At 40.9% G+C, this 18,586-nt stretch overlaps 1 protein-coding gene across 1 annotated transcript; it reads right to left on the bottom strand.

Annotated features, from left to right (window-relative positions):
• Window positions 1-6,013: 6,013 nt before the first annotated feature.
• On the bottom strand, window positions 6,014-11,770 carry LOC106573156 (neurotensin/neuromedin N). Its single transcript, XM_014147869.3, has 4 exons — window positions 11,525-11,770; window positions 10,339-10,400; window positions 7,993-8,205; window positions 6,014-6,428 (listed from the first exon to the last, which is right to left on the bottom strand). The coding sequence occupies exons 1-4, from the start codon at window positions 11,583-11,585 to the stop codon at window positions 6,282-6,284; spliced, it is 483 nt and encodes a 160-aa protein (XP_014003344.2). The 5' UTR covers window positions 11,586-11,770; the 3' UTR covers window positions 6,014-6,281.
• Between the last annotated feature and the right edge of the window lie 6,816 nt (window positions 11,771-18,586).

Raw genomic sequence — 18,586 nt, 5'->3', positions numbered from 1 at the left:
ATAATATCAAAGGCTGCATTGAAATCTAACAGTACAGCTCCCACAACCTTTTTATTGTCAATTTTTTTCAACCTATCATCAGTCATTTGTGTCAGTTTAGTACATGCTGAGTGCCCTTCTCTATAAACATTCTGAAAGTCTGTTGCTAATTTGTTTACATATAAATAGAATTGTATTTTTTCCAAGAGTTTGCTAAGAGCTGGCCGCAAGTTGATAGGTCAAGGATGGAGGTGGGCATGACTTAAAAAATGGCAGAGTAATACAAAAAAAGAATGATCAGTCAAAATGACTGCTTTAATGATTCTAGTGTTAAATGCTCAGTCAGGCCTAGAACCAGTAAAGCCCGCTTTACCATTCTTGGGTAGCTGAATGACTTTGGATTCCCTCCAGGCCTGATGACAAACAATTTCCTCTAGGCTCAGATGAATATACAGTATATAACAGAAAGGAGAGGCTATAGAGGCTACCATTCTCAGTAGCTTTCCATCTAAGTTGTCAATGCCAGGAGGTTTGTCATTATTGATTGTTAACAACAATTTTCCCACCTTTCCAAAAATAACTTTTCAAAATGTAAACATATAAAGATTTTCTTTCATTTTGTTTTTTTTATGCATGAATACGATTGCTCACTGTTAGTTGTTGGCATTTCCTGACTAAGTTTGCCAATGAAGTAATCATAAACTTTATTGGTAACATCAAATGGTTTTGTGATAAATAAGCCATCTGATGTTGGGAAAGAGCTCTCAAGGTAAGAATTTCACTGTCCTCTTTTTCACCTGTTGTATACTGTGCACGTGGCAAATAAACTTTGAAACTTGAAGTGTAGTTTGTGTGTGCGTTCGTTTGTGTGTGTTTGTGAGAGAGAGCATTTTATAAACGGTATGTCAGATGAGCTCCCAGCATGACAGGTGCTACAGCAACACTCCCGTCCAATGACGATGACACGAGAAAAACAATGTCTTGGTGCTTGTAACAACGTGCCTCTTCGACTGATCCCTTTAAATGCACTGGCAATTTCCAGATATCTGTCACGAAGAATCCCATTGGTTTCTCACTCAAAGATGTAGGTTATTTTTTAGGGTTAGGGTTGTGGTTGAGGGTTAGGGTTGAAACGGGATATGGACATGAAGCTAGGGTTAGGGTAAGGGCTAGGGTTGTATGAGGCTAGGGTTAGGTTTGAAACGGGATGTGGACATGAAGCTAGGATTAGGGTTGAACTGGGATGTGGACATGAAGCTAGAGTTAGGGTTGTGGTTGAGGCTAGGGTTAAGGTTGAACCGGGAGGAGGACATGATGCTAGGGTTAGGGTTAGAAAAAGCAGTATTATGGGGTATCCAAAGGTCAAAAATGTAAATCAAGGTTTGATCTCTGCTGAGTAGAGGTGGTTCTCCTCTTTCTTCAAACTAGGGCCATTGTTGTAGAGATTGTTATAATTAGAAAAACTGTATTGTCCACACAATGTGCATATCTTTTCATTGACAGGCAGCAGTGGGTGACAATAAGTAGCTCAGACACGGCCCGTCCCCTTGTCCCTTTTGTGGTGAGTTTAGTAATGGCGCCCATATGAGGGCCTAATTACCGGCTTGGCGGGCCCCGCAACAAAATCGCTCTTGTTATGCCATCATTCAATTCACACAATCAGATTTAGCAAAAAGGGAACTAATCTCATTCCTTCACATGCCATTACCTTGATCTGAGAACCTTGTGCCTGTTCTACAGACAGACAGGATTTGCTGTGTCCCCATCCAGATGAGAGAATGATTTTCATTTAGCGAGAGAGAGCGAGAGTAAGAGAGAGAGAGAGAGAGACTCACTAACTAAAGAGGCTCCAGCAGGCAGGCAGCGCCCAGGCTCACACAGACAAGTCTTTAACTGTCAGTCTGCATTCCGACTCTAAATTTGACCAGATTTGAAGAGGCGTACTTCGGGGCTGGACTTTGGCCAAAACAAAAAGCTAAATCTAAACATTACTGATGTATCCAGCAGATGCAGCAGGCTTTACTGATGTTGAATTTATTCACATAGCGTAGTGTGTCATCTGTTGTGTGGTAGAGTGGTAAGGGCTGTTGATGGTAAGGACACATTTTTAGAGTAAATCAAACCTTACTGGTTTTGATACTGTAAATTCTTTCACACAAATGTACTGGAAGGGAACACAACTTCTGTGATGGTAGGAATAATACCTTAAGAATTGAAAACAATTTGTTTTCTAAAATCCATTCTATTAATACTTTTTACTTACTCATTCGGTTTTTCCCCCTCATTCACTGGCTCAACAGCCAAGGTTCACAGTTACATTGTGTAATACTGCCATCTGTTGGCATGTGTGCATCCATACTATACAATTTGATTAACAGACATGAACACTGTATGTAATCTATGTATCTAATGTATTGACATTTATGTGCAATCATCAACATTTGAGATACTTGTTGCTCCATATTGTGTTTCTGTAATTAGATAGCCACTACGGCTGTGCTTTTTTAATTTATCTAGGCAAGTCAGTTAAGAACAAATTCTTATTTTAAATGATGGCAGAATGACATATTACCTGCCACTTTAGTAATAAGAGAAAGAGAAAAGGGGAATATGGAGCAGAACAGGATGGGGAACATTTGACAGTATCGCTCTTATTTCCTTAGAATTGAAAATTAAATTAATATATTTCTGTTAGTTCGCTGCATCTGAATGGATTTTCAAAGATCGTGTGGCAATACAATTGTTTTATTTGAGACAAAAAAATATTGAGCTTTTATTTGAAAGTCGATTGAATTAATACATTTCTCTCTCTCCCCTGGAAGCAAGGCCATCCTCATGTAGGGATCATACTCTGGAGCTATTTCTTAGCCTATAGTTTTGTGAAATTAAGTTTTTATTGTTTACATTTTTTCTCCTTTTTATGACAGAGAGGACTGTTGCTATCACCAACATGCATTACATTCAAAATAAACCAATCTACTGTGTGTCCCTCTGCTGTCTGGTTTTTGTACAAACCTGTATGACCCACTCCACAGCAGTTATACTTGCTGGAAGGGCAACATAGACCCTCATTCACTGCCCAGAGAATAATAAAATACAAAACATTTCTATTTGTAATACTCATTTCGTGTGTCACTTATGGGATACGCCTAGGGGGGTTCTAAGCTTTAAGTATCCAATCACACAGCATCATTTGGAGACAGACCGGTTGACTGGCAGCTTCATTAAATAGTACCCGCTAAAAACACCAGTCTCAACGTCAACAGTGACGAGGCGACTCTGGGATGCTGGCCTCCTAGGCAGAGTTGCAATGAAAAAGCCATATCTCAGACTGGCCTATAAAAATAAAAGATTAAGATGGGCAAAAGAACACAGACACTGGACAGAGGAACTCTGCCTAGAAGGCCAGAATCCCAGAGTTGCCTCTTCACTGTTGATGTTGAGACTGGTGTTTTGAAGGGTACTATTTAAGGACGCTTCCAGTTGAGGACTTGTGAGGCGTCTGTTTCTCAAACTAGACACTCTCATGTACTTGCCCTCTTGCTCAGTTGTGCACTGGGGCCTCCCACTCCTCTTTCTATTCTGGTTAGAGACAGTTTGTGCTGTTCTGTGAAGGGAGTAGCACTCAGCTTTGTACGAGATCTTCAGTTTCTTGGCAATTTCTCGCATGGAATAGCCTTCATTCCTCAGAACAAGAATAGACTAATGAGTTTCAGAATAAAGTTCTTTGTTTCTGGCCATTTTGAGCCTGTAATCGAACCCACAAATGCCTATGCTTCAGATACTCAACTAGTCTAAGGGCCAGTTTTATTGCTTCTTTAATCAGAACAACAGTTTTCAGCTGTGCTAACATAATTGCAAAAGGGTTTTCTAATGATCAATTAGCCTTTTAAAACGATAAACTTGGATTAGCTAACACAATGTGCCATTGGAACACAGGAGTGACAGTTGCTGATAATGAACCTATGTAGATATTCCGTTAAAAATCTTCCATTTCCAGCTACAATAGTAATTTACAACATTAACAATGTCTACATTGTATTTCTGATAAATTTGGTGTTATTTTAATGGACAAACAATTTGCTTTTATTTAAAAAACAAGGACATTTGTAAGTGACCCCGAACTTTTGAACGGTAGTATATGTATATTGACGCAACACACTTTCACACTCTTCACATAAGCTGCTGCCACTCTGTTTATTATCTATCCTGATTGACCTGTACATTTTACCCCATAGCCCTGCAAATTGATTCTGTACCGGTATTCCTTGTATAGTCTTGTTATTGTTATTTTATTGTGTTACTATTTGTTTTTTTATTTGCATATATTGTTCTTACTTTTTATCTCTGCATTGTTGGGAAAGGGCTGGTAAGTAGGCATTTCACGGTTGTATTCGGCGCATGTGACAAATAACATTTATTTTATTTGATTCCCCCCACTCTGGACAGAGTAAGGGTACAAGGATAATCTCTTATCTTGGTAGCCCCTCGATGACCATGGAGGCCCTGGTTAGCAGAGATTATTCTCCTGCTTATGCTGTCCAGTGGGACCTGTCTATTGTGCTCTGTCTATTGTGCTTGAAGCAAATTTCTCAGCAATTTTGAGCCGCTGGAAAGCGTTGAAATATCTCTCCTTCAAGATGGGTTTGCTGATCGCCCTTACACGCACTGTCAGTCCACCATTTGTGCCTACAGTTTCCTCCGGGGTTATCCAATGTACTGTTGCTACCCAACCCCACCTTTATACCTCAGGTCAGTGGCAATTACAATTGTCTTGCCCTAGAGCTTTCAGCTTTCCACCCGCCACCATTTACTTCTATAGAAGAAGGGTGTCTCCACCATTTATGTTCAGTACGTGCTTTGTACATATACTTCGATGGAATGAGAGCATGGCGCAAGAGTGACCAACTCTTCCTGGGTGCCCCCCTGCCAGGGTAGGCCCCTCTCTAATCTACGGCTGTCCCATTGAATAGTGGAGGCTATTATATTGACTTATAATAGCAAGGGTTTACAGCCCCCTGAGGGCTCATTTCAACAGAGGTATGGCTATCTCTTGGGCACTGTTCAAAGGCATCTCTTTACAAGAGATTTGCAAGGTGGTATTTGGGCCACCCCTCATACTTTAATGAGGTTTTACCGACTGGACGTCACTGCACCTTCATTGGTGCATACTGTCCTCAGCGTTGGATCCTCTGAGGGCTGATGCTGTTGGAACTACTCTGGCTTCGGAAAGCATGTCTGCGTTACGGGAGTTGGCCATATCCCATAAGTGACACATCGAAACGAATATTAGAAATAGAACTTTGAGTTACTTGCTTAACCCCCCTTACTCTATTAGAATACGAGTGAGATGCGTCACCGCTTTTCCCTGCTCGCAAGAGCGCAAGGATGCTTGAGAATGACCAGTTGGCTGGTGAGTGGCTCCCTTTATGGAGGAGAGGGGCTCACCTCATTCACCACTCGACCAGTCTGTCTCCAACAGACTCTGTGTGATTGGATACTTCACGCTTGTGACACGCCTCTAGGAGTATCCCATAAGTGACATATCGCACTCTTATTCTCATAGAACCGGGGTTACGCAAGTAACCCAAATGTATTCTTATTCCAGTATGTCATTGCTATCAAAATGTGAAAGGGGATCTCAAGAGCCAATTTACCTAGCCTTACCGTTGATGCACTGATTGTAGGTATTATATTGCTTTTAACATTAATTAAAGAGGCTATACAAAACATTTGCCTCACATATTTCACACAGAAGCTATCATCCTGACATTTAATGAAATTGAAAAAATTCACCACCACTTGGAAATATCTAGATCAGTGTTTCTCAAGCACTGGCTCGTGGGACGTTGCTGACTGGTCCCTGAGAAGGTTTAAAGGTGACTAGAAAGGGAACCAGTGATGTAATGCTTGCTCTCATTTTGATGTGTGTTATCATAAACAGCTAGTTTTGAAAAAAGACTTGTCACATCTCAGTGGTTTTGAAATATGTATTGTTTTAATCACATTGGAAATAAAATAAATGTATTGTGCAGTGAACAAAAATAAGAAATATAAAGCCTCTCAAAAGATACACATTTGCTTACTGCTTTTGTTTGCTTTTATTTACATTGGTCCTCGCTTTATGGAGTAGGGGTAGGCCTAGTATGTTAGTAGAGACCTATAGTGATGGACACAGGATTGAGATATCATCTGTATCGGCAGGACACCGAGGAAACAAATAATAATGCGACAACAGAGAGCACATATGGTCACATATCCACAGAATGTATAGTGTCTTTCTTTCTCTTCCTGGGGGTGGGTCAGTAAAATGTACTCCGCTTCAATATGTACGGCCTCCGAGCTTTGGTGTTTTTCACCTGCCTCTTAAAAATATACGGTGATTTCCTTTTGAGCGGGTTGTCACTGTTTTGATCGGCGTCTAAGTTCTCTCGTGAGTTGTCAAGCACCTGTAAAGAAAGACAGAATAAGCCACTCCTGAGACTCTTCTGTGGTGCTTAATGTCATGAAAACAAATGTATTCCTTAAACATTGACCTAAAAAACAAACACAATATATGAAGTGAGCTGATATAAAAGTTACCAGAAATGTTCCATACACACAAAAAGCTTATTTCTCTCAAATTTTGTGCATAAATTTGTTTAGATCCCTGTCAGTGAGCATTTCTCCTTTGACAAGATAATCCATCCACCTGACAGGTGTGGAATATCAATAATCTGATTAAACAGCATGATCATTACACAGGTGCACCTTGTGCTGGGGACAATGAAAGGCCACTCTTAAATGTGCAGTTTTGTCACACAACACAATGCCACAGATGTCTCAAGTTTTGAGGGAGAGTGTAATTGGCATGATGACTGCAGGAATGTCCACCAGAGCTGTTGCCAGATAATGTTATGTTAATTTCTCTACCATAAACCACCTCCAATGTCATGGAAGTGTATTTATGCATTAGGTATAATGACAGGGACCGCTTGTGGATTTGACAACTCTAACGCAGTTCCACCTCCGACACTGTGAAAAACAACTGCTATGATGATGTGGCTAAAGCATATCTGTTTAAATAGATAAATAGAGGTGCATTTAATGAGGTGTGTTTACCGTTGTAAGGAGCCTGGGATGGACTCTCACCAAGGGTGAGCGTGAGTGAGGGATATGTGTGTGTGGCCCTGTTTTTGTGTGGGTATGAGATGCTTGGAGTCAGCTAACACACCTGACTCCAACAATCAACTAATCATGATCTTCAGTTTAGAATGCAATTCGTTTAATCAGCTGTACTTGCTAGGGACGGGGAAAAGGTTTGACACCACTCCGCCTCTGAGGAGGTGCCCATACCTGCTGTAGACTAAGGGCTTGATACAATCAGATTCGCTTCAGCCAACATCCGCATAGCGGTTGTTTTGACGGTGTAGGAGGTGGAACTGCGTTAGAGTTGTCAAATCCACAAATGGCTCCTGGCATTATAGCTAAAGCAGACATTGCCATTGGTTGCACTGAGTCGCATTAATAGAAATCCCATGCAGCCTTGTTTACAAGTTCAAACACTGGAATGTGAGATGTAATCTACACCTCGATTCGGAAGACAGAAATCCTCATTATTTAGTTGAATGATTTTTTGATTTCAGCGTCATTATTTCTATATAGCCTACACTTTCTCATTCTGAACGTTAACACTTCATGAAAATGATAGCAAGAGCAGCTGCTCACCAATTTGACGGTGCCAACGCATTTCCAACTCCGCCAAAACATCTGCAATGCAGGTGTCTGCTATCGCCGGTTAACGCTTGATCTGATTGAATCTAGGCCCTAGAGTGCTTATCCCTGTGCGTGTTTACTGTGTTTGTGTTTCACTTGAAATGTATATGTCTGCATGACAGATTTTCTATTCAAATGTGAGAATTGCACTCCGTGCATCAGCATCTGTTTTTGTAGGTGTCGGTGTGTGCATCCTTTTCTGTGTGTCCCAGTGTATGTATGTATGTATGCATGCATCCAAATATTGGTGTGCCTCACCTCTCGGGGCTGCAGCACTCTGCAGATCTGCTGTAGGTCTAGAAGCTTGTCCAGGGGCTCAGGAAGGGAGGCCAGTCTCTCCCACAGCTCCTCCTCAGGGTTATACTCCTCCTGTTCTCTCCACGACAGGCTGTTCATCAGGCTGTTCACCATCCTGCACACATTCACCAGGGACACATGCCAGTAGGGGGCGCCCTGCTTGCTCTGTTTCATCTAGGAGGAGCATATAAATAAATACTAGGACTACGACATACATAAAGACTTACATGTGTGTGTGCATAGGTGTGCTTTGCCTTTGCACTCATGGATCAGTCAGATCTAACTAGCTTCAATCCTGCTGTATCATAATCTAGTTTGAGTGTGTGGTTTTGGATGGTGTGAGGCCCCTATCGGTGCCCGTTGGGGCCTCTGTGCGTGGGCCGACTCGTTAACACAGCACAGCCCAGACTCCCTCCCGGGTGTCACTGAGTCGTAAGGAACAGAAGATTGGTGCTTCTAAATCACTTTAAATCCCATCTCACCTATCATCTTTCCTTTATGGATGGCAAAGGACAACACTTTTATTTTCTGCATCTCCATTGTTGAGAGTTGTTACATATGGATTTGGAGGCCATGGGGGAGAAATGTCACAGAGTGGATTATTTTGTACTGAGCAGACTGAGGTAAACCACAGAAAGGACGTCTTAGTTTGTTGGATACTCCTGTGAGTTCCTTCCAATATTGACATTTAGAAAACCCTACCGCCCTCAAATACAAATGAGCTCTTGTTTACTTCCAAATGAACAGTTTGTTAAGACACTGAGTGTTGAGACGAGAGGTAGGTACACTTTTAATTGTGCAGAAAGGTCACATTACATTTTGATGTAGCCCCTTCTTTCCCCAGTGTGTTCTCTCTCATTGTCAGTTAATTATTGAGGGACTGAGGGACGGAAAATAGTTTTTATGGAGCAGTCCAACAATGCCAGCATCCAGAGTAGAGGGACTAACTGCCATTTCAAGTAGCCCCTGTCCCCACTTCTATTGAATTGTCTGTCACTGGCTTGTCTCTCATGACAGCTCTGGGTGGCGAGATTAGTTACTGGCTAGATTTCTACATCAGACATTTTTAAGACTGTGACTACTGGTATATCCAGAATTTGGAAAAATTTAATTGATCTCACCTTACCAACTGATTTAGTCATCATTCTATGTTCTAATTCCATTATTTTCGATTAAGAAAATCAAGTGTTGGCATATGCATGCAGCAGTTATAAATTGACCTGACAGATACTTCATGAAGTAACAAAACTGTTGTTTCACAGCCTGCAAACAAGTGTCATTGAAACAACAGTCAACCTATTCCAGCATTAGGAAATGGATCCCCCACCTAACCATGTATGTTTATAATCTGTGTGTAAAATAAAAAAGGAAAAGACAAAGCCACAAGTGTCTACTTCAACACTGCCTCTCCAGTGTCTTCTAATCTAGAGCACTCCATCAGTCATCTGGTGATTTACGATTACAATCAGCCCCCCCAAGGAACCCTTGGAACATCATACGCGATAAATCACAGAGCTTATTTGTCACAGTCGTGTCTCAGTGTGTCCCTCTCATCTCCATTCATTTATCAGACAGAGTGGGGAGGAGGGAGTAGGGATTGAGAGAGAGTATGTGTTTGTGTGCGTGTCACGCATGCGTGTGCTCATGTGCAAACGTGTGTGTGTGTGTGCATGCACGAGAACGTGTGTGCGTGTGTGTGTTTTGGCCGCGCGGCGCTATGTTGCTGTCAGGACCATCTGAATGGTATTAGCTCAGGTAATCAGTCTCCAGGCTCCACTAGTTCCAGTTCTATCTTCTTCATTTCCTCTTGCCTGTGTACGGAGTATCTCGCACGATAAATGGTCATATAAAAAAAAGCAATTATGTTATACCTAAATTATTTCATTTTGAACCCTTTATAATTCCTGTGCATGAGTGTGAGTTGAAAAGTGATGAAGTGATTAGAAAAAGTGATTTTGAAAGCTTTATTGATTATTGATTGTTCTAGATGGAACATTATGTTCATCTCAAAGACCTTATATCTTAACACTAACCCAGAAACCTGTGAAACTATGAACAAATAGAATCCATAATGAGCCAATTCAATTGAAACAAAAACAGAGAGAGAAAGAGGACATATCCAGGCTCCATAAAAGAGCACCTGCACTACGGGGGCACTAATTGCGCACGTGCACACACACACACACACACACACACACACACACACACACACACACACACACACACACACACACACACACACACACACACACACACACACACACACACCTCAGATCTGACAGGTGCACAGAGGAAGCAGCGCAGTACCTTTGAAGTGAAGAGACTGTTCAACAGCTGCTCCTCTATTGCCCGCTGTTCCTGATCAACATCTATCAGATAGACACAAAACAAGAGTTATAATACAGGTTTATTGTAGTACAGGTATAAAGGTATTAGACAGGTAGGTATATAATAACAAAAAATACAGCTCCAATTCTGAAGTAACCATTTCAGTAAAAACGTGGTTTCTATCACCTGGGTTTTTCTAGCATAGTCTACAACAGATTTATCCAACTTAATTTATCCGTTTGGTGGCAATTTAGCCCTCATAGACTATTCATTACGAGCTGCTTTAAAGACTATTAACGTTCTGTTAGAGCCTGATTCATTGTGACCCATCAAACCTCGGCAAAAGGTATAGTAAAGCTCAAGCAAAAACAGCTCAAAGCCTTGCTAGACTTAACAAATGTTTTTACATTCCATTTTGGAGCGTGTCACAGAGTTCAGATAGCCAAATCTTGCTTAGATGTTTAACTTAATGTTGATTAGATGTTAAAATTGATGTTGAACTTGATTCAACTTGATGTTGAGTCAATTCACTTTTGCTCCTTAAGCCAGGAAGTCAAGGCTTTTTGGGGCGCAGCTAGATTGATTGATTCACCCCTTTCCATCACCCACATCCCACAGCAACATCTATATAACAGTTTGTTTCTCTGACGGACATATGTGCTTAATAAGCTCAACCGAACAGTGTGATGTCCTGGAGCGCTTCATTTGGCTGCCCCAGCACTAAAACACCTGAGTCACCTAGGCTAGGGCATTGATTAAACAATTAGACCGATACATTGTGCTGTGCTAGAACAGAGGTATGCACTCACCCCGTAGCTCTGCCCTACTAGAGCTTTGCACAAGAGATATCTCAGAGCAGTTATGCCTTCTTGATAGCAATATGTGGGTAGTCAATGGATGTGAATAGATAAGATAAATATCTGGGTAATCAATGGATGTGAATAGATAAGATAACTAAAGTGTGTGTGTGATGAAATCCACCTGTTGCAAAAGTATGTTTCAGATGAGAGTAATTCAGTTAGTCCCTCATCTCTGAGACCATTTCCTGTTCTTTCAAGGTAAAATCCAACTTAATCAGTTGACAATGCAACCAAAATAATACCCTGTAAGGTTGCAAATGAATTAACATCAAAAGGAAAGTATGTGAAAGGATGCCTATGCTTACCTGAACATAATACGTCACACGTCAAACAGAGGAGAAGCACACACGCCAGCTGTACCTGCATCTTCGTACAAATCCCACTTTCTGAATCCACCTAGCTAAGCAGGACCCAAGTCCATAGGGTTAGGGGTCAAATGCAGAAAGAGAGAGAGACAGAGAAGTCGGAGGTGGAGAAGGAATGTACTCAGTCTGTTTGTCCTTGTCTTCTCTTCTTCCTGTCAGTGACAGTGTCTGCCTGTGTCCTCTTGGCTTTAGATAGAGTGAATGAAGTGAAGAGCAGTGGGCTTTATTCCCTCAGTATATAAGAGGTAGAATGATGTCACAGGGCCACTCTCTCACCCCCCCTCTCTCATCCCTTCTCACCCTCTACCCACAAACCCCTGTGCTGTGTCATCATGACATCAGACATCACCCCCCATCACACATCAAGGTTTTGCGTCATACAACTTTTAGATGTGGTTATTTACATGTATTTATTTATATTGATTACTTTAGAGTGGGTAGCTTGATTGTTTTGCTGATTTGTTTGTGGGGGCGAGTTGTGTGTATGAAGCTGAAGACCCCTGTCTCACTGGGATTCAGGGAACACACTCAGGGCTCTACAAATACTCTATGAACAAATGTATTTCTTGGTGTTTTAAGTCTAAGTGGTATCTCATCAAGCCTATAGATCTATGTGGTAAAATGAAAGTTGCATCACTCTTTTACCTTAGACCAAATGCTTTGAAGTAAGTATGGTTAGGGATAAGAACGGGTGTGATATGTCAACCTCAACTCAGTTAAGAAGCACATACATTAATAAATATGTAATGATTCATTAGATTTTTTTTTTTTAATTAACAGTTTTCTTGTAATAACTATTTTGTATAGATTAACAACTGCTATCGAAACCCATAGGCTACTGGTAATCCCAAACACTGATTTATAGTCTAATTGTGCCATAGGCCATACCATCGTGCTGAAAGTGCACTCCAGCTAGACAACACTCACAAGCAAATGATGGCCACATGCGCTCCCATTGCGCTTTCATATGCAGCCTACCCAAGCGGGAAAAAAATCTAATTAGACATGCTTAAATCATACTTCATTAATATATTTAAGTATATCTGTGATAAATATACTTAAGTATATTTAAAATGATCTAAATAGGAACAATTTTAAATACATTTAATATAATTAGCATTTAAGTATATTAAATACATTTCAAATCACATAAATTGGGACACTTTTTTGTACTTAAGTATGTTTTTAGTAGAACATTAAATATACAGTGCATTTGGAAAGTATTCAGACCCCTTGACTTTATCCACATTTTGTTACGTTACAGCCTTATTCTCCAATGGATTATATTGTTTTTTTGTAGAATTTTTTGGAAATGTATTTAAAAAAATATAAATGGAAATATTACATTTATATAAGTATTCAAAACCCTTTACGGAGGACTTTGTTGAAGCACCTTTTGTAGCGATTACAACCTTGAGTCTTCTTGTGTATGACGATACAAGCATGGTACACATGTATTAGGGTAGTTTCTCTCAATCTTCTCTGCAGATCCTCTCAAGCTCTATCAGGTTGGATGTGGAGCGTCGCTGCACAGCTATTTTCAGGTCTCTCCAGAGATGTTCGATCGGGATCAAGTAAGGGGTTTCATCAGACCAGAGAATCTTGTTTCTCATGGTCTCAGAGTCCTTTAGGTGCCTTTTGGCAAACTGCAAGGGGTCTGTCATGTGCATTTAACTGAGGAGTGGCTTCCATCTGGCCACGCTACCACAAAGGCCTAATTAGCCTACCTGGCATGATGACTCCTTGCTGTCCCCAGTCCACCTGGCCATGCTGCTGCTCCAGTTTCAACTGTTCTGCCTGCGGCTATGGAACACTGACCTGTTCATTGGATGTGCTACCTGTCCCAGACCTGCTGTTTTCAACTCTCTAGAGACAGCAGGAGCGGTAGAGATACTCTCAATGATCGGCTATGAAAAGCCAACTGACATTTACTCCTGTGCTGACCTGTTGCACCCTCGACAACTACTGTGATTATTATTATTTGACCATGCTCGTCATTTATGAACATTTTAACATCTTGGCCATGTTCTGTTATAATCTCCACCCGGCACAGCCAGAAGGGGACTGGCCACCCCTCACAGCCTGGTTCCTCTCTAGGTTTCTTCCTAGGTTTTGGCCTTTCTAGGGAGTTTTTCCTAGCCACTGTGCTTCTACACCTGCATTGCTTGCTGTTTGGGGTTTTAGGCTGGGTTTCTGTACAGCACTTTGAGATATCAGCTGATCTAAGGGCTATATAAATACATTTGATTTGGTGGAGTGCTGCAGAGATGGTTGTCCTTCTGGAAGGTGCTCCCATCTCCACAGAGGAACTCTGGAGCTCTGTTAGTGACCATCATGTAGTTGGTCACCTCCCTGATAACGGCCAGCTTTAGGAAGAGTCTTGGTGTTTCCAAACTTCTTACATGTAATAATCATGGTGGCCACTGTGTTCTTGGGAACCTTGAATGCTGCAGAAATGTTTTGGGACCCTTTCACTTTATTTTTCTTGAAATTATTTTAAGAATGTGAAATGTCAGAATAATAGTAGAGAGAATGATTTATTTCAGCTTTTATTTCTTTCATCACATTCCCAGTGGGTCAGAAGTTTACATACACTCAACTTGTATTTGGTAGCATTGCCTTTAAATTACTTAACTTGGGTCAAACATTTCGGGTAGCCTTCCACAAGCTTCCCACGATAAGTTGGGTGAATTTTGGCCCATTCCTCCTGATAGAGCTGTTGTAACTGAGTCAGGTTTGTAGGCCTCCTTGCTCTCACACACGCTTTTTCAGTTCTGCCCACAAATATTCTATAGGATTGAGGTCAGGGCTTTGTGATGGCCACTCCAATACCTTGACTTTGTTGTCCTTTAGCTATTTTGCCACAACTTTGGAAGTATGCTTGGGGTCATTGTCCATTTGGAAGACCCATTTGCAACCAAGCTTTCACTTGCACCAGTCCCTCCTGCAGCAAAGCACCCCCACAACATGATGCTGCCACCCCCGTGCCCCACACATAACGATGGTCATTATGGCCAAGCAGTTCTATTTTTGTTTCATCAGACCAGAGGACATTTCTCCAAAAAGTACAATCTTTGTCTCCATGTGCAGTTGCAAACCGTAGTCTGGCTTTTTTATGGCGGTTTTGGAGCAGTGGCTTCTTCCTTGCTGAGCGGCTTTTCAGGTTATGTCAATATAGGACTCGTTTTACTGTGGATATAGATACTTTTGTACCTGTTTCCTCCAGCATCTTCACAAGGTCCTTTGCTGTTGTTCTGGGATTGATTTGTACTTTTCGCACCAAAGTACATTCATCTCTAGGAGACAGAACGCATCTCCTTCCTGAGCGGTATGACGGCTGTGTGGTCCCATAGTGCTTATACTTGCGTACTATTGTTTGTACAGATGAACGTGGTACCTTCAGACATTTGGGAATTGCTCCCAAGGATGAACCAGACTTGTGGAGTTCTACACATATTTTTCTGAGGTCTTGGCTGATTTCTTTTGATTTTCCCGTGATGTCAAGCAAAGAGGCACTGAGTTTGAAGGTAGTCCTTGAAATACATCCACAGGTACACCTTCAATTGACTCAAATTATGTCAATTAGCCTTTCAGAAGCTTCTGAAGCCATGACGTCATTTTCTGGAATTTTCCAAGCTGTTTAAATGCACAGTCAACTTAGAGTATGTAAACTTCTGACCCACTGGAATTGTGATACAGTGAATTATAAGTGAAATAATCTGTCTGTAAACAATTTTTGGAAAAATGACTTGTGTCATGCACGAAGTAGATGTCCTAACCGACTTGCCAAAAATATTGTTTGTTAACAAGAACTTTGAGAAGTGGTTGAAAAACTAGTTTTAATGACTCCAACCTAAGTTCATGTAAACTTCCGACTTCAACTGTATATATACTTCAACTTAAAAACAACTCCAAGTATATTTTGAATGAATATACTAAATTGCAGTTAAAGCGTATGAAATCGAAGTACACTTTTAATGAGTGTGTTTAAGTGTAATGATAGTGAACAGAAACACTGAACAAAAATATAAACGCAGCATGTACACTGTTGGTCCCTTGTTTCATAAGCTGAAATAAAAGATCCCAGAAATGTTTCATACCCACAAAAATATTATTTCTCTCAAATTTTGTGCACATATTTTTCTACATCCCTATTAGTGAGCATGTCTCCATTGTAAGCTATCCACCTGACAGCTGTAGCATATCAAGAAGCTGATTAAACAGCATGATAATTACACAGGTGCACCTTGTGCTGGGGACAATAAAAGACAACTTTAACATGTGCAATTTTGTCACACAATACGATGCCACAGATGTCTCAAGTTTTGAGGGAGCTGAAATTGGCAAACTGACTGCAGGAATGTCCACCAGATGTGTTGCCAGAGTATTGAATGTTAATTTCTCTATCATACGCCACCTACAATGGAGTTTTAGAGAAGTTGGCAATATGTCCAACTAAGCTAACAACCGCAGACCACGTGTATGGCGTTGTGTATGTTGTGTTGTGGGTCGAGCGGTTTGCTGATGTCAACTTTGTGAACAAAGTGCCCCATGGTGGCGATGTGGTTATGGTATGGCAGGCATAAGCTACGGACAACAAAAACAATTGCATTTTATCTGCAATTTGAATGCTGAAATACCGTGATGAGGTCCTGAGGCCCATTGTGAGGCCCATTTTTGACTGATTTCCATATATGAACTGTAACTCAGTAACAATCTTTGAAATTGTTGCATGTTGCGTTTGTTTTTTTACATCATGGTATACTTAAAAATTTAAAACATTGAATTTAAAACACACTATTAATAAGTGTATTAAAAGTTGATGATAGTATATTTGAGGTATATGTAAAGACTGAAAAAACAATTAATTCAAAGTACACATTTAATCAGTGTCTTGAAGTGTAATTATACTATATGTATAGTATATTTAACCTCTATGGGACCGGCGGGACGAATTCGTCCCACCTACGTAACAGCCAGTTGAATCCTGTGGCGCGATTTTCAAAACCTTTGAAATGCTATTACTTCAATTTCTCAAACATATGACTATTTTACAGCTATTTAAAGACAAGACTCTCTTTAATCTAACCACACTGTCCGATTTCAAAAAGGCTTTACAACGAAAGCAAAACATTAGATTATGTCAGCAGAGTACCAAGCCAGAAATAATCAGACACCCATTTTTCAAGCTAGCATATAATGTCACAAAAACCCAGAAGACAGCTAAATGCAGCACTAACCTTTGATGATCTTCATCAGATGACAACCCTAGGACATTATGTTATACAATACATGCATGTTTTGTTCAATCAAGTTCATATTTATATCAAAAAACAGCTTTTTACATTAGCATGTGACGTTCAGAACTAGCAAATTCCCGGGGAATTCGCTAACAATTTACTAAATTACTCACGATAAACGTTCACAAAAAGCATAACAATTATTTTAAGAATTATAGATACAGAACTCCTCTATGCACTCGATATGTCCGATTTTAAAATAGCTTTTTGGTGAAAGCACATTTTGCAATATTCTAAGTACATAGCCCAGGCATCACGGGCTAGCTATTTAGACACCCGGCAAGTTTAGCACTCACCAATATCAGATTTACTATTATAAAACTTTGATTACCTTTTGTTGTCTTCGTCAGAATGCACTCCCAGGACTGCTACTTCAATAACAAATGTTGGTTTGGTCCAAAATAATCCATCGTTATATCCGAATAGCGGCGCTTTGTTCGTGCGTCCCAGAAATGGTAAATCAGGGTCGCATGGCGCAATTCGTGACAAAAAAAATCTAAATATTCCATTACCATACTTCGAAGCATGTCAACCGCTGTTTAAAATCCATTTTTATGCCATTTTTCTCGTAAAAAAGTGATAATATTCCGACCGGGAATGTCCATTTAGCTAAACAGAGGAAAGTAAACAAAGCTTTCGGTCGACGCGGGCACGAGCCTGAGTCTCACAGTACTGTAACCAGCCACTACCCAAACGCGCTACTTTTTTTCAGCCAGAGCCTGCAAAGCCACGATTCAGCTTTTTACCGCCTTCTGAGACCCTATGGCAGCCGTAGGAAGTGTCACGGGACAGCTAAGATCCTCACTCTTCAATAAACAGAGACAAGAAGAACGACACCTTGTCAGACAGGCCACTTCCTGCATAAAACCTTCTCAGTTTTTTGCCTGACAAATGAGTTCTGTTATAGTCACAGACACCATTCAAACAGTTTTAGAAACTTTAGGGTGTTTTCTATCCATATGCAATAAGTATATGCATATTCTAGTTACTGGGTAGGAGTGGTAACCAGATTAAATCGGGTATGTTTTTTATCCGGCGGTGTAAATACTGCCCCCTAGCCCTAACAGGTTTTAAGATCTTAAATTTGAAGTATATTATTTGAATTGATAATATATTTTAGTATACTTTATTATACTTTTAATACACTTTCATTTGGCAAATGTATTTAAATGTATCTGCAGCACTTCCAGCACCCCTTCCTGCAGCGTGATGTTTTCTTCCATGCAATGTGCTCTCCTCAAGTATCACGACTCAGGATATGACCCAGATGCAGACAAGGGAGGCAGATACTACAGTTCTCAGATTATTTATTAGAAACACGGGGCAGGCAAAGGGCAAGCAGAGGTTCGTTATCAGGTCAGAGTCAGGCAGGTACAGGACGGAAGGCAGGCTCGGGGTCAGAGCAGGCAGAGGTTTGTAATGAGGTCAGAGTCAGGCAGGTACAGGACGGAAGGCAGGCTCGGTGTCAGAGCAGGCAGAGGTTTGTAATGAGGTCAGAGTCAGGCAGGTAGAGGATGGCAGGCATGCTCGGGGTCAGGGCAAGCAGAATGGTCAGAACCGGGAAAAACTAGGAAACAAAGCTAGAGCAACAGGAAGCCAGGAAAGAACGCTGGTAAGACCAAACAAGACAATACGAACTGGCAACAGACAAACACAGGTATAAATACACAGGGGATAATGGGGAGATGGGCAACACCTGGAG

This window comes from Salmo salar, chromosome 16 (genome assembly GCF_965601325.2).
Source record: "Salmo salar chromosome 16, fSalSal1, whole genome shotgun sequence".
NCBI classification, from domain to species: Eukaryota; Metazoa; Chordata; class Actinopteri; order Salmoniformes; family Salmonidae; genus Salmo; species Salmo salar.
This window is presented reverse-complemented; position numbering and strand designations above follow the sequence as displayed.

What these genes read in the sequence shown, in the direction of transcription:
- LOC106573156 (XM_014147869.3), bottom strand. Translation starts at nt 11,585, where the DNA reads ATGCAGGTACAGCTGGCGTGTGTGCTTCTCCTCTGTTTGACGTGTGAC. An exon ending in ACAGTCTCTTCACTTCAAAG is followed by an intron (nt 8,206 to 10,338) that starts GTACTGCGCTGC and finishes TGCTCCTCCTAG; the next exon opens with ATGAAACAGAGCAAGCAGGG. An exon ending in GAGTGCTGCAGCCCCGAGAG is followed by an intron (nt 6,429 to 7,992) that starts GTGAGGCACACC and finishes CTTTCTTTACAG; the next exon opens with GTGCTTGACAACTCACGAGA.